Source organism: Puma concolor, chromosome B1 (assembly GCF_028749965.1).
Source record: "Puma concolor isolate L17-30 chromosome B1, mPumCon1.1.hap2, whole genome shotgun sequence".
In the NCBI taxonomy this organism is placed as follows: Eukaryota; Metazoa; Chordata; class Mammalia; order Carnivora; family Felidae; genus Puma; species Puma concolor.
The window spans coordinates 77,195,559-77,212,617 of record NC_141670.1 but is presented as its reverse complement, the minus strand read 5'-3'; the positions used below and the strand labels follow the sequence as shown (position 1 = coordinate 77,212,617).

Sequence of the window (17,059 nt, the reverse complement as noted above, 5' to 3'; positions counted from 1 at the left end):
TATGAGGACTTTAAAAGACAAAACAAGATGAACATAAAGGAAGGGAAGCAAAAATAATATAAAAACAAGGAGGGGGACAAAACAGAAGAGACTCATAAATATGGAGAACAAACAGAGGGTTACTGGAGGGGTTGTGGGAGGGGGGAATGGGCTAAATGGATAAGGGGCATTAAGGAATCTATTCCTGAAATCATTGTTGCACTATACGCTAACTAATTTGGATGCAAATTAAAAAAAAGAAAAGAAAAGAAAAGAAAAGAAAAGAAAAGAAAAGAAAAGAAAAGAAAAGAAAAGAAAAGAAAAGAAAAAAGAAAATAATAACATGAAAAAAAAGGGGGACTCTCTGAGTGGCAAAAAAAAAAAAAATTATTTTTAAAAAGTCAACAAAGGCTAAAAAAGGAACAGAGAACATCACCAGAAACACCAACTTTACAGGTAACACAATGGCACTAAATGAGTATCTTTCATTTATAACTCTGAATGTAAATGGCCTAGTGTTCCTATCAAAAGACATAGGGTAACAGAACAGATATTTAAAAAAAAAAAAAAAAAAAACACCCTTGGGGCACCTAGGTGGCTCAGTCAGCTAAGCATCCAACTTCAGCTCAGGTCATGATCTCATACTTCACGAGTTCGAGCCCCGCATTGGGCTTTGTGCTGACAGCTCAGAGCCTGGAGCCTGCTTCGGATTCTGTGTCTCCCTCTTTCTGTGCCCCTCCCCCAATCACCCTCTATGTCTGTCTGTCTCTGTCTCTCTCTCTCTCAAAAATATACAAACATTAAAAAATTTAAAAAAAACAAAAACAAACAAGATCCATCTATATACTGCCTACAAGAGACTCATTTTAAACCTAAAGACATCTGCAGATTGAAAGCGAGGGGACTAAAAACCCTTAATGGATGCCAAAAGAAAGCCATTGTAACCATGCTTACATCAGACAAACTAGATTTTAAAACAAAGACTGAAACAAGAGATGAAGAAGGGCATTATATCATAATTAAGGGGTCTATCCATCATGAAGATCTATCTAATAGTTGTAAACATTTATGCCCCCAACATGAAGGCACCAAAATATATTAATCAATTAATACCAAGCAAAAAGGAACACATTGACAATACAATAATAGTAGGGGACTTTAAAACCCTTCCACAGCAATGGACAGATCATCTAGGCAGAAAATCAACAAGGAAACAATGGCTTTGAATGACACCTGGACCAGATGGACTTCATGGATATATTCAGAACATTCCATCCTAAAGCAGCACAAAATACATTCTTTTCAAGTGCACATGGAACACTCCCCAGAACAGATCACATACTGGGTCACAAATCAGCCCTCCACAAGTACAAACAGCCTGAGACCATACCATTCATATTTTCATACAATGCTATGAAACTTGAGGTCACCATAAGAAAAAAATCTATAAAGACCACAAATACATGGGAGTTAAAGATCATCCTACTAAAGAATGCACAGGTTAACCAGTAAATTAAAGAAGAAATTTTAAAAATACATGGAAGCAAATGAAAATGAGAACACAACAATCCAAAACTTTCGGGATGCAGCAAAGGCAATCCTAAGAAGGAAGTATATAGTAATACAAGCTTAACTCAAGGAGCAAGAAAAGTCTTAAATACACAATCTAACCTTACACCTAAAGGAGCTAGAAAAGGAACAGCAAATAAAGCCTAGACAGAAGAAGAAGGAAAATAAAGACTAGAGCATAAATAAAGGATATAGAAACAAAACAGTAGGGCAGATCAACGAAACTAAGAGCTGGTTCTTTGAAATTATTAATAAAATTGATAAAGCTCTAGCCAGACATCAATGAGAAAAGAGAAAGGACCTAAACAAATAAAACCACGAATGAAAGAGGAGAGATCACAACAACCCCACAAAAATACAAATAATCATAAAAGATTATAAAAAAAGTATATGCCAAAAACTAGGCAATCTAGAAGAAATGGACAAATTCCTAGAAACATACAAACTACCAAAACTTTGAAACAGGAAATAGAAAATTTGAACACACCTATAACCAGCAAAGAAATCAAATCAGTAGTTTAAGATCTCCTAGCAAACAAAAGTCCACGGCGAAATAGCTTCATAGGGGTATTCTAATACACATTTAAAGAAGAGTTAATACCTATTCTTCTCAAGTTGTTCCAAAAAACAGAAATGGAAGAAAAACTTCCAAAGCCCTTCTACAAGGCCAGCATTACCTGGATTCCAAAACCAGACAAATAACCCACTATGAAAGAGAATTAATTACAGGCCAATATCCCTGATGAATAATGATGCAAAAATTCTCAACAAGATAGTAGCAAACCGGGGCGCCTGGGTGGCGCAGTCAGTTAAGCGTCCGACTTCAGCCAGGTCACGATCTCGCGGTCTGTGAGTTCGAGCCCCGCGTCGGGCTCTGGGCTGATGGCCCAGAGCCTGGAGCCTGTTTCCGATTCTGTGTCTCCCTCTCTCTCTGCCCCTCCCCCGTTCATGCTCTGTCTCTCTCTGTCCCAAAAATAAATAAACGTTGAAAAAAAAAAAAAAATTTAAAAAAGATAGTAGCAAACCAAATCCAACAGTACATTAAAAGAATTAATCACCATGATCAAGTGAGAATAATCTATTCCTGGGCTGCAGGGCTGGTTCAATACTCACAAATCAATCAATGTGATACTTAATGTACTTAATAACATGCACTTAATAAATTCTTAATATATTTATTAAGATACAACATGTATGTATGTACATGTACATGTATATTATGTATTAAGATACAATATGCACTTAATAAAAGAAAGGATAAGAACTGTATGATCCTGTAAGTAGATACAGATCCTGTATTGACAAAATACAGCATCCATTCTTGATAAAAACCCTCAACAAAGTAGGGATAGATGGAACATACCACAACATAATAAAGGCCATATTTGAAAGACCCACAGCTAATATCCTCAATATCGGCAAAAACGGAGAGCTTTTTCTCTATAGTCAAAAACAAGCCAGGGATGTCCACTTTCACCATTACTAATTAACATAATACTGGAAGTCTTAGCCTCAGCAATCAGACAACAAAAAGAAATAAAGACATTGAAATTGGCAAGGAAAGACTCAAACTTTCACTACTTGCAGATGACAATGATACTCTATGTAGAACACCTGAAAGACTCCACCAAAAAACTGCTACCACTAATACATGAATTCAGCAAAGTCACAAGATATAAAATCAAAGTACAGAAATCTGTTGCATTTCTATCCACCAACAACAAAGCAGAAGAGTAAATCGAAGAATTTCTCCAAAAAAAGTAAGACACCTAGAAATAAACCTAACCAAAGGGGTAGAAAATCTGTACTCTTAGGTAGGAAACTGAAGAGGACACAAAGAAATGGAAAAACATTCCATGCTCATGGATTGGAAGGACAAACATTGTTACAATGTCTATACTACCCAAAGCAATCTACGTATTTAATGCAATCCCTACCAAAATACCACCAGCATTTTCCATCGACTTAAAATAAATAATCTTAAAATTTGTATGGAACCACAAAAGATCCCAAATAGCCCAAGTAATCCTGAAAAAGAAAAGCAAAGCTGAAAGTACCATGATTCCAGAGGTCAATCTGTATCACAAAGCTGTAGACATAAAGAAAGCATGGTACCGGCACAAAAACTAACACACAGATCAATGAAACAGAATACAAAACCCAGAAATGGACTCACAACTATATGGTCAATTCATCTTCAACAAAGCAGAAAAGAATAGCCAGTTGAAAAAAGGCCATTTCTTCAACAAATGGTGTTGGGAAAACCAGACAGCAAAATGCAGAAAAATGAAACTGGACCACTTCCTCAGACCATACAGAACAAGAAATTCAAAATGGTTGAAAGGCCTAAATGTGAGACAGGACACCATGAAAATCCTAGAGAAGAACACAGGCAGAAACATCTCTAACCTCAACTTTAGCAAGTTGCTACACATGTCAGTGGAAGACAAGTGAAACAGAAACAAAAATGAACTACTGGGTCTTCATCAAGATAAAGAGCTTCCACACTAAACTAAAGGCAGCCTACAGAATGGGAGAAGATATTTGCAAATGACAGATCTGATAAAGAGTTAGTATCCAAAATCTGTTAACAGCTTATGTAACTCAAACCCCCCCAAAAAAATAATCCAGTTAAGAAATGGACAGAAGACATGAACAGACACTTTTCCAAAGAAGACTTACATGTGGCTAACAGAGAATTGAAAAGATGCTCAACATCACTCATTATCAGGGAAATACAAATCAAAACCACAGTACGATACCACCTCACACCAGTCGGAATGGCTAAAATTAACAGCACAGGAAACAACAGGAGTTGTCGAGGATATGGAGAAAGGGGAACCCTCTTGCACTGTGGTGGGAATGCAAACTGGTGCAGCCACTCTGGAAAACAGCATGGAGGTTCCTCAAAAAGTTAAAAATAGAACTATCCTGCAATCCAGCAATTGCACTACTAAGTATTTACAAGGGATACAGGTGTGCTGTTTCAAAGGGGTACATGCACCCCAATGTTTATAGCAGCACTATCAACAATAGCCAAAGTATGGAAAGAGCCCAAATGTCCATCAACAGATGAATGGATAAAGAAGACATGGTGTAAACACACACACACACACACACACACACACACACACACACACACATGGAGTATTACTCAGCAATCAAAAAGAATGAAATCTTGCCATTTGCAACTACATGGATGGAACCAGAGGATATCATGCTAAGCGAAATTAGCCAGAGAAAGACCAGTATCGTATGATTTCACTCATATGAGGAATTTAAGACACAAAACAGATGAACGTAAGGGAAGGGAAGCAAAAATAATACAAAAACAAGGAGGGGGACAAAACATAAGAGACTCTTAAATACAGAGAACAAACTGAGGGTTGCTGGAGGTGTTATGGCTGGTTGGATCGGCTAAATGGGTAAGGGGCATTAGGGAGGACACTTGTGGGGATGAACACTGGGTTTTATACATAGGGGCTGAATCACTGGAATCTACTCCTGAAATCATTATAGCACTATATGCTAACTAACTTGGATATAAATTAAAAAATTAAAAAATTAAAAATTAAAAAAAGATATTATCAAAAGCAAAGTAAAAAGTGACAAAAGATAATCTCAGTAAGAACAGACTGAAATATCTTCAAAGAAAAATTTGCTTATAACAAGCAGACCAACGTAATATGAGGACGTTAAAAAGCTCTATATATAACATATATACATTACATAATGCACTCCTATAACACTTTGAAACATTACAGATATTACCAGCAATGTCTTCTTTATAAACTGATTAATTAACAGCTTATAAGAATGCTGAAACTGAGGGCACCGATTAAGCATCTGACTCTTGCTTTCAGCTCAGGTCATGATTTCACGGTTAGTGAGATCAAGCCCTGCCTGGGGCTCTACGGTGACAGCAGGGAACCTGCTTGGGATTCTCTCTCTCCACCCCTCCCCTGCTCACACCCACGTGGGCTTTCTGGCTTTCTCTCTTTCTCTCTCTCTTTCTCTCTCTCTCTCAAAATAATTAAATAAACTTAAACAAAAAAAAAGAATGCTGAAACTGATAAAATTTGGCAACTCACAAGTTAGGAACTCTTGCCAAAAAGTTTCAAAGAGTTATTGTCATTCTATACACCAGGTGTAAAAGAAACAGGAGTGGGGAAATACAAGGCTAAAGAAAGATGTTCAGTAAGATAGAAAGTGAAAGTGTTACACCTAAATATCTATTTGAGAATTCAGAGGTAAATTCTGAAGACAACATGGCTTATGTTAAAAGAACTGGGTTCTTCTTAGTCCACTGTTGTCCCAAGCTGTAAATGGGCAGCTTTCTTAACTTCTTTGAGCCTGTATTTCTTCACTTCTAAAACAGGAAAAAGTAACACGAATAACTGCTGTAAGGAATTTAGGTTGTGCAAAGAAGTTTCTACCTAACACAAAACCCATCAGGGGTGTTTACAGGGCTATCCTTTCGGGAAACCGAGGAAAGCACTCCAAGTGATATCCTCATTAAAATTTACTTACTGCAGCGCTCTTTCCTGGAAAGTTGAAAAAGGCATCAGGACCATACTTCTGAGGCATATGCTTTAACACAGACAGCAACTTCCCAGCATGTGGAGGCTATGAAAATAATCAACAATTCATTAACTGCATTATTCACCATAAAACAACTTATTTTTCATATACTCATACTTTAATATACTCAAGAATAACCAAAAAATGTCTTAAACTAAAAGTATATAAAAAGAATATTATTTTCACTATCTTAAAGAAATATACAATGTATTCTATGCCATTTTCATAATATGATGGAAGGTATAAGGTGTTTGATAAAAGTGCCAATAGCACCCGACACTTGAAACTTCTGCACACTACAGCAAAAATTATATTTTAAAATTACAAACTACATCAACCCATCACCCATCTCTCTTTAAAACACTTTTTAAATTTAACAAATAAATAATGCTTATTATATTACCCTGTTGAAGACTGTTTTTAAAGAAACAATAAAAATATTTTAACCTTATAACCATCCTAGGGGTGGTACTATTATTATCCCATTTTATAGAGGAGGACTCAGAGGCAGAGGAACATTTCGAAGGTAACATAACTAGCCAGTAGCAAAGCTGGGATCAGAACTCAGCCTGACTTCAGAGCCCATACTTAAAATCACTACACTCTCACCTATTATGCTACCTCTCCTATAGCTTCTCATTGTCTTTAAAATAAAGACCAAAACCCCCTTAGGGCACCTTGGGTGGCTCAGTTGTTTAAGCGCCCAACTCTTTTTTTGGGCTCAGGTCCTATCTCAGGTCGTGAGTTCGAGCTCTACATCTGGCTCTGAGCTGTGAGAACAGAGCCTGCTTGGGATTCTCCCTCCCTCTCTCCCGCTGGCGTTCTCTCCCTCTCTCTCTTTCTCTCTCAAAATAAATAAATAGACTTTACAAAAGTCTATTTTGTATATTTTAAAAGGTCAAAACTCTTAACATAGCCCTCAAGATACTCTATCTACCTCACTAGCCTCATTTTGCATTTCTATCTTTCTCTCTGCACTCCATCCACAAAGCCCTCTCTGCCTTCTTCCTAACAACAGGGCCTGAACACAAACTATTCCTTCAGCTTAAAATGTTCTCACTAGGCCTACTTCCCTCGCCTCTTAACTAAATATAAATCTTCTCCATCTTTTAGAGCTGACCTTAATGGTTACTTCCTTATGGCAGTCTTCCCTGACCTCTGAAACTGGATCCAAGCTCCCTATCATATTTCCAATATTACCTTAACTATATAGCATGTAAAAAAGTTGTAACATTACATTTATTTAATGCCTCTTTGACCCACAAGTCTCCTCTGATACACAAAACAACCAATAACTAAAATAAAAAGGCTTATTTATAAGGAAAAGCAAAGATCAGATATACATTATCATTTTAATCAGTTTACAAGTAAATAGGATAAAGTGTAGTACATTCTTCATTAAAAGTTCAAAACAGGGTCAAACCACAAGTGAAATCACTGGCTTGCTTTCATCTTATTTGGTATCTGCTCTTAGTTATCATGACTATCCAGAAGAGTCCAGCAATCTTTTACCTAAATGTTAAGTGGAAAGCTTCATTCTTAAGTGATCAAGAAATTTTCAATTAGCGACACCACACAATTATAAAAGTATACAATCATATTGATTTTTTTAAATCAATAAAAATGAAATAACCAAAATCAGCTGCAGTCAAAAATAAAAATATATATAGTGTTAACCATTCTATGAATGGTTAATGACTGAGCAAGGCCTTGCTCGGTTTTGTATGTTTCGGGGTTTCTTTTGCGGGGCGGGGGGGCGGGGGAGGGGCCTTAAAGATTTTATTTTTAAGTCATCTCTACATCCAATGTGGTGCTCAAACTCACAACCCAACACCAAGAGTTGCATGTTCCACCAAATCAGCCAAGCAGGCACCCCAAGGCCTTGATCCTTTTATTAACAGTTCATTATTTTTCCCTTTATGCCCTAAACCTATTGTCATTCTACTCCCAATCACATAAGCAACTATGTAAATATCTTTAATCTTATTATGTGTTCCTTCAAAAGTATTTTTGTGTGATCCTCATAATTTAAAGGATCTTTGGTCAGATATATGAATCCGTTTCTTTCTGCTTCTTGCATCTATTCATATTAACTTTTACATTGATTCTAACTGCCATATAATAATCTATTCTATGCATCCAATACATTTAATCTATCTACTATCGTAACAATAAACCCCTATGGTGACAATTCAGTGCCATCAAAAACAATGTGAACATTGAACATCCTCAAGTGTATTTTCCTTATGAAACTGTGAGAATTTCATGCAACACCCACTCAGGAGGAAATTACTAAGTCACTGGATTTGAGTATAAATTTATGCAACTAATTAGTGCTAGATTACTCAAGTTTGGCTAAATGAGTTTACTCCAACCACTAGAACACAAGTTTAAAATAACCCTATCCCCCCAGTTATATTTGCTATTATCCAACTTTATAAGCCTTAACACTAATAGACATAAAGTAACATACCAATTTTGTTTTAATTTGAACATCTCTAATTATTACTGACTTTGTGTTTATTTGGTTGTTGGGTTTCTATCTCTATAAATACACATTTATTCATATCCATTGCTATTTTCTCAGAGTTTTCTATATTCACCAACAGAAATGTACTCATTATATATTCAGAATAAAGACACTGAATATAAATCAAAACTAAAATGAAACTAGTATATATACAGTCCCTGACTTCTGATGGTCCAACTTAGAATTTTTTTGTTCACAATGGTGTGAAAGCTATATGCATTCAGTAGAAATAGTACTTTGAACTTTGAATTTTAATCTTTTCCCAGGCAGTGACATGCAACATGCAGCGCAATACTCTCTCGGGATGCTGGGCAGTGGCAACAAATCACAGCTCCCAGCCAGCCACAAAGTCACAAGGATAAACAACCGATACACTTACAACCATTCTGTACCCACACAACCTTTCTGTTTTGCACTTTGAATTCAGTATGCAATAAATTACATGATATATTCAACACTGTATCACAAAACAGGCTTTGTGTTACATGATTTTGCCCAACTGTAGGCTAATATAAGTGTTCTGATAGGCTAAGCTATGATGTTTGATAAGTTAGGTGTATTAAATGTATTTTCACCTTTTAACATTTTCAACTTACAAAGTGTTTATCAAAATGGAGCCCCACTGCAAGTCAAAGAAGATCTGTACTTTCTCTTCTGGCCATGACATAGTACCAGGGTCTAGACTTATCAACTCACCCTAAACAACTAGAATACTGGATAAAATGTATGAAACAGAAACTGTTTTTAGACATGGAAGAAGTAGCTCAAGACACTGCTACTTGAGAAAAGGAAACAAAATGAGCCATGAGATTACCAGATTTTCTACCAGGATGCAATTTCCATACCACTGCACAGGAAAAGGAAAACCAAACAGAATGTGAAGTTCTCATTGACTTAATGAGACAGAAATTGCAGTGTGGGGTAGTCTGAGAAGGATGAAAGCTTCAAGCAGAGTACTACAGAGAAAAGAGCTATGCAGGTAAGAAGTTCCAAAATCTACACTGATCTTAATCCTCCTTGACTTAATACCAAACTATCCATGCCTATCATAAAACTGAACAAGGTGAGGCCAAGATATTGAAAGCTATAAGTCAAAGAATTTTTACAGCTACTATACAGCCAGAAATTGAGACCCTACTAGGCACAGTGGAATGACCACAGAGCCTTACACTACCTCTTACCCCGTATCTCAGATGTAGGGTCATTCAGAGAGACTCTAAAAGAATCAGGCCTGAATAAGGAAGCTAAACTAGCCTTAGAATAACAGACAATCTAGACCTGACCAAAACAAAACTTTTAAACTAGTCTGTAAGAGTAAAGTTGATCCACAAATAATTTATCTGTCTACAAAAACAGTCTAACAATCTGAAAAAGAATATGACAAAATCTAGCACTCAACCAGGAACAATTCAGTGTATCTAACATCACTGGATCTAAAATCACTAGCATTAGAAGCAGGAAAATATGACCTATAAGCAAAATCCATGAGTAAAAAACTGATCTAGAAAATGATAAAGATGATAGAATTAGTAGAAAATAACATGAGAGCAACTATTATATTATAAATATGCTCAATAGTCCCAAGGATTTAAAGGAAAACATGAACATAATGAGGAAAAATAAAAGATATTAAAAGAACTAAACAGAATCTTTAGAAATAAAAATATCTGAACTCTGAAAATTTTACTGGATAGAATTAACACACTGCAGGAGAAACAAAAGAGCGGTTACTTTAAAAATACAGTAATATAAAAAGCAATCTAAAATGAAACACAAAGGGAAAAGGCTGAAAAACAAGTGAACAGATCTCAGTGACCTACTGGGCACTATCAAGAGAGCTAACATACATGTAATTATAGTCCCAGAAGGAGGAGGGAGGGACAAAAACATGACACTTAAAAAAATAATGACCAAAATGTTTCCAAATTTGCTGAAAATTCTATTATAAATGTCCAAATACCACAAGTGTAATAAGAATAAACACAAGGACCAAAAACCATAAAATACCTAGGAATCAATCTAACCAAAGAGGTGAAAAATCTATACACTGAAAACTACAGAAAGCTTATGAAAGAAATTGAAGAAGACAAAAAAAAAAAAAAAAAAAAGGCAAAATATTCCATGCTCCTGGATAGGAAGAACAAATATTGTTAAAATGTTGATACTACCCAAAGCAATCTACATATTCAATGCAATGCCTATCAAAATAACACGAACATTCTTCACAGAGCTAGAACAAACAATCCTAACATTTGTATGGAACCAGAAAAGACACTGAATAGCCAAAGCAATCTTTAAAAAGAAAACCAAAGCAGGAGGCATCACAATCCCGAACTTCAAGCTGTATTACAAAGCTGTAATCATCAAGACAGTATGGTACCGGCACAAGAACAGATACTCAGATCGATGGAACAGAACAGAGAACCCAGAAATGGACCTACAAACATATGGCCAACTAATCTTTGACAAAGCAGGAAAGACTATCCAATCCAATGGAATAAAGACAGTCTCTTCAGCAAGTGGTGCTGGGAAAACTGGACAGCAACATACAGAAAAATGAACCTGGACCACTTTCTTACACCATACACAAAAATAAACTCAAAATGGAGGAAAGACCTAAATGCAAGACAGGAAGCCATCAAAATCCTCGAGGAGAAAGCAGGCAAAAACCTCTTTGAGCTTGGCCACAGCAACTTCTTACTCAACACGTCTCCAGAGGCAAGGGAAACAAAAGCAAAAATGAACTACTGGGACCTCATCAAAATAAAAAGCTTCTGCACGGCGAAGGAAACCATCAACAAAACTAAAAGGCAACCGACAGAATGGGAGAAGATATTTGCAAACAACATATCAGATAAAAGGGTTAGCATCCAAAATCTATAAAGAACTTACCAAATTTAACACCCAAAAAACAAATAATCCAGTGAAGAAATGGGCAAAAGACATGAGTAGACACTTCTCCAAAGAAGACATCCAGATGGCCAACCAACACATGAAAAAATGCTCAACATCACTCATCACCAGGGAAATACAAATCAAAACCACAATAAGATACCACCTCACACCTGTCAGAATAGCTAACACTAAAAAACAGGCAACAACAGATGTTGGCGAGGATGCGGAGAAAGAGGATCTCTTTTGCACTGCTGGTAGGAATGCAAACTGGTACGGCCACTCTGGAAAACAGTATGGAGGTTCCTCAAAAAATTAAAAATAGAACTACCCTACGACCCAGCAATTACACTACTAGGTATTTATCCAAGGGATACAGGTGTGCTGTTTCGAAAGGACACACACACCCCAATGTTGATAGCAGCACTATCAACAATAGCCAAAGTATGGAAAGAGCCCAAATGTCCATCGAATGGATGAATGGATAAAGAAGATGTGGTGTATATATACAATGGAGTACCACTCGGCACTCAAGAAACAATGAAATCTTGCCATTTGCAACTACGTAGATGGAACTAGAGAGTATTATGCTAAGCAAAATTAGAGAAAGACAAATATCATATGGCTTCACTCATATGAAGACTTTAAGACACAGAACAGATGAACACAAGGGAAGGGAAGCAAAAATAATATAAAAACAGGGAGGGAGACAAAACATAAGAGACTCTTAAATATGGAGAACAAACAGAGGGTTACTGGATGGGTTGTGAGAGGGAGGATGGGCTAAATGGATAAGGGGCATTAAGGAATCTACCCCTGAAATCACTGTTGCACTATATGCTAACTAACTTGGACTTAAATTAACAACAACAAAAAAGAATAAACACAAGGTAAGCCACTCCAAGAAACATAATAAAATTGCTAAGAAATCAATGATGAAAGCTTTTTTATTTTTTAAGTAAGCGCCACACCCAATGTGGGGCTTGAACTCATGACCCTGAGATCAAAGGTAGCATGTCCTACCAACTGAGCCAGCCAAGTGCTCCCAGTCCTGAAATCTTAAAGACAGACAGAGAGCTAGAACTTGATATAAAGAAGCTAGAGTCTAACCATTGTAACACAATAAACTAAAGTGTACAATTGCAAAGCACCAATTTAGATAGATTTCAACAGAGCTAGATTAGCAATCAGTTGCTGTGGGCAATAATCTCTAAAGAGCACTAAAATAACCCCAGAAATCCAACAAAAAATGAAGAAAATATTTACCAGTATTCCTCTAAGAGGTAAGTAACCAAGTGGTAGGAAAAAACAGTTTGCTAAGGCACCTGGAGTTCAAAATAAGTTGACCACTACTGCCATTCATTACAAAGGACCATTAAATTGCAACTGTGGAAGGTGGATCCAATTAACTGCAGACCTTTTGTTCAATGAGTGGATTATTCAAGTTTAAGGGCTACAGCTAAACTACTCGTGTCAATAAAAAAGAGAAGCAGACTACCCAACACTTTTCCTTCTCTATCCTAACCCTTTTCCTCTAATAAATGTTAATTGTATATCTGAAGACTAACAATTTGAAGAAGGGCCAAGTTTGAGCCTGCCTGGAACATTCAGTTCTCTTTAGTATACACCTGTGTTGGGTCATGGCAAAAGTAGCTATAAAGACCTAAATTCTATTTTGATTGATCTCTTCCTTTCAATTTGACATTTACCCCTGTATAATAATAACAGCTGCTTAAAAGCAACTAATGTATTTGAGGAGAGGGAAACTTTCAAATAGCAAAGGGTATTCAGGGTTTTTTTACCCATTGTCCTTTATCTCCTTGAAGTTTACTGAAGAATAGCTTTAGTTCTCGAACCGTCAAATTATAGCTAGCCAGCACTCCCAACATGTCAACTAAAAGATCTGGAAACAAAAGAAAACAACAAAACAATTAATCAACTTATATTCCTTAAAGGACTGAAATATACTGTGCTTATTTAAGAGTTTAAACACTGAAGTTCTAGGCACAAGTTAGATGCTCAAATATTTCTTAAATGTTACTAAATAAGAAAAATATAGTATTTAAGAATCAAACTTTATTTCTTCACATCCATTGTGCTACAGAAAAAATCATACCTGCTATCATATTGTCAACTTTTTCAATTTTCCCAAGCACTTTCTCAACAAGGCCTACTTCGGTGCAGACTTGAAGATTTCGTATGCTTTTCTTCAGAATCGCTGTAAACATGCTCCAGACTTCTGCTTGGCAAGTAATGTCACATTTTTCTAGGAGGTCGACCATGCAGATGATACTCTCACCTTCTTGGATAATGAAATTCATTTCCAAATCAAACTGCCCTCCTACCAACTTCCAAAAAGAGGGGAAAAAATTAAAAGCATTAGTGCTTTTTCAATGTAACTAGAGCACACTCCTAAGCTTTAGGTTGGCAGTACATACCCATACACATTCTTTTCTACTCTCTACAACAAAAGGGTTCATAAGCACGCGTGCGCGCGCGCGCACACACACACACACACACACACAGAGAGAGCTCTAAAAAATAAAGCTTCTAAAGAAAATTCCAAGTTAAGATAGCACAAAGTCAAGCAAGAGTTGCAATATAAAAGTGGAAATAATTTTCAACAGAAAAGAAATACAGGATATCTTAGGTAAACCACTATCTATTGCCCTGACACCAATAAAGATCTAACTTTTAGCTCTGTAACTGCTTCTAAATCAGTATTTCATTTATGACTTATGAACTCTGTGAACTACCCATAGCAACCTAGAGGTGCTTTGTTACCTATACAAAATACAGCTCACAACAAAAATGAAAAGCTGGAAAACACTCAGAGTGGATACAGAACTTAGAGTTAATATTTGCCAAATTCCTAGTTTATTTTACCTATTGATTTTGATCCCTTTTTTTCCCTGTCAATAATTAGAATAACTTAAATATAATCATACCCCCAAAGTACTAGTCAAAATATATTTCATTGAGACTATCAAAAAAACTCATCCAGAGAAAGATATACTGACCTATCCCCGTGTTGTTGCTATCTCACTCAGTGTCCTCCCACAGAGAATTTTTTAAATTTTAACAAATCCCCATCGTTTAAAGGAATTAAACTACTTCTGGAATTACCTTTGCAGAGCTATCCTTGCTAACTAGATTTTTTTTTAAATGTCTGTCAGAAACATTACATACATGATTCACCTACACTCCTGTCTTTCTGAATACATCTCAGTTTTACATTATGCATTCCTAAACCCAAAAGGTGGTCAAGAATTAGGAGAAAGAGAACTTTTTACAAAACAAAATCCAACAGCTCATAAAAGAAAAACAGACACAACCAAATAGAGTTTACTCCAGAAAAGCAAGGAAGGTTCAGAATTAGAAAATCAATTAATACTCCTTGTAGCCAAGGATTGATGTTTCTCCCAAGTTCTGCCAAAGATACACAGGGGCAAGAGGAATAAAAAAATGGAAAAATGAACAATATGAGACAATAATGTGCATGAAGGGAGACAGGAATTCCTGGCTACTACAGTAGTAAAAGCATTTGATTCTTCTGGGAAAGCTCTGGCAGAGATTTTAGTGTATAATTCTTTGTATCATCAGTAATATCTAGCATTAGGAAAGGACAGCTGGGTTTCTGCTAAAAGAGCCCCTTGGTGTGACTGGGCCAATTCTGCTAGCTACACTGTCCTGGCTATGAAGTATACATGTTTGGTTCTCTAATCCACACAAAAATTCTGTTAACTACATATGAACTCTTTTTTTTATTTGGTTTTGTGAATATTATTTGCTTGTTTTGTCTTTAGCTTTTTATTCTGAAATAATCTCAAATATTCAAAAAGCTGCAAAATAGTATAGAATTCCTGTATACCCTTTACCAAGCTTCCCGTAATATGAGTATATTCTATAATCGTAATAAAATAATTAAAACCATAAACTTCACATTGATATACTACTACCAACAAATCTACAGATCTTCTTCAAATGTTGCCACTTCTTGCCCTCAAGTCCTTTTTCGGATCCACAATCAGTACCCGCCCTAGTCTTCTCCATACTGAGACCGGTGCACAGGCATCCTTTGACTTTCATGTTTTTGATGTTTTTGAAGCATATTTGCCAGATATTTTATAGACTTTTCCAATATGGACATTTGTTTCATGTTTAAATTCAGGTTATGCATTTTTGGCAAAAATATCCCAGAAGTGATGTATGTCCTACTCAGCATAACATTTCAATGGGACCTAATTGTCATTATGCCTCACTTCTGGTTAACGTTAGCTTTGACCAGTTGTTTAAGATGGTGTTTTTCGGGGCGCCTGGGTGGCTCAGTCAGTTAAGCGTCCGACTTCAGCTCAGGTCACGATCTCGGGGTCTGTGAGTTCGAGCCCCGCGTCGGGGTCTGTGAGTTCGAGCCCCGCGTCGGGCTCTGAACTGATGGCTCAGAGCCTGGAACCTGCTTTGGGTTCTGTGTCTCCCTCTCTCTCTGCCCCTCCCCTGATCATGCTCTGTCTCTGTCTCAAAAATAAATAAACGTTGAAAAAAAATTTTTTTTTAAAAAGATGGTGTTTGTCAGATTTTTTTTTCCATCTTAAAGTTACTATATTTCATGTATAAATTATTACTCATCTTGTGGAAACACCTTGAGGCCACAAGTATCTTGTTTTTCACCATACATTACAAAACAAAATACAACAGCTCATTAAAGAATAACAGACACAACTAAATAGAGTTTATTCCAGTTTTATGCATCGATTGATGGATCTTACCTGTAAATGTTATTACTGTGGCATTGCTAAATGGTGGTTTAATATTTCCATCATACTTTATTACATTTATTAATAGTAAAAGACTTCCTTTAAGAATACAATATAACAATCACACCTGAAAAGCCAGCATCATGCTCAAATAGGAAAATTGGAATGAGTCTCATGAAAGTCAGAAACAAGATTAGGATGCACTATTATCACCATCATTTGATATTATTCTGAAGGTACAGAAGACACAGTTGGTCAAAAGGGAGCAACAAGTATAAATATCAGAATGGAGGAATTTAAATTACAATTATTTTGAGATGATGTGATACATATCTGCAAAACCAAGGACTTCAACTGAAAAATTACTATATGAGAAAAATATTTGATATTGGAACTACTGACACAGTGACCAATATACATCAATGTCCTCTTGAAAAAGAAAAATAAATAAATAAAAATAATCTCAAAAGAATAATGTTAAATAGAAGAAGCCACATACAAATAACTGTCTTAACAACTAGAAATTTATTCTACAGATATATTTAGGTAATGATGTTAGATATAAGAACATTGTAGTACATTTTGAACAGAAAATAGAAGAAACAATCCCTCAAAAAAACATTACAAGGGTGAGGCGCCTAGGTAGCTCAGTCGGTTAAGCATCCAACTTCGGCTCAGTTGGTGGGGTCGAGCCCTGCATCAGGCTCTGTGCTGACAGCTCAGAGGATGGAGCTTGCTTCAAATTCTGTGTCTC

General features: G+C 36.3%; 1 protein-coding gene across 2 annotated transcripts in view; it reads right to left on the bottom strand.

Moving 5' to 3' along the window:
- LOC112858054 (lipopolysaccharide-responsive and beige-like anchor protein) overlaps positions 1 to 17,059 on the bottom strand; it is a 245,590-nt gene that overhangs the window by 141,395 nt on the left and 87,136 nt on the right. For both annotated transcript variants that reach the window (XM_086704118.1, XM_086704117.1), the window contains exons 3-5: positions 13,668 to 13,899; positions 13,354 to 13,454; positions 6,079 to 6,174 (exon numbers count right to left, since the gene is read on the bottom strand). In XM_086704118.1, coding sequence (XP_086560244.1) covers positions 6,079 to 6,174; positions 13,354 to 13,454; positions 13,668 to 13,899 — 429 coding nt within the window. The remainder of the gene's footprint in view (positions 1 to 6,078; positions 6,175 to 13,353; positions 13,455 to 13,667; positions 13,900 to 17,059) is intronic.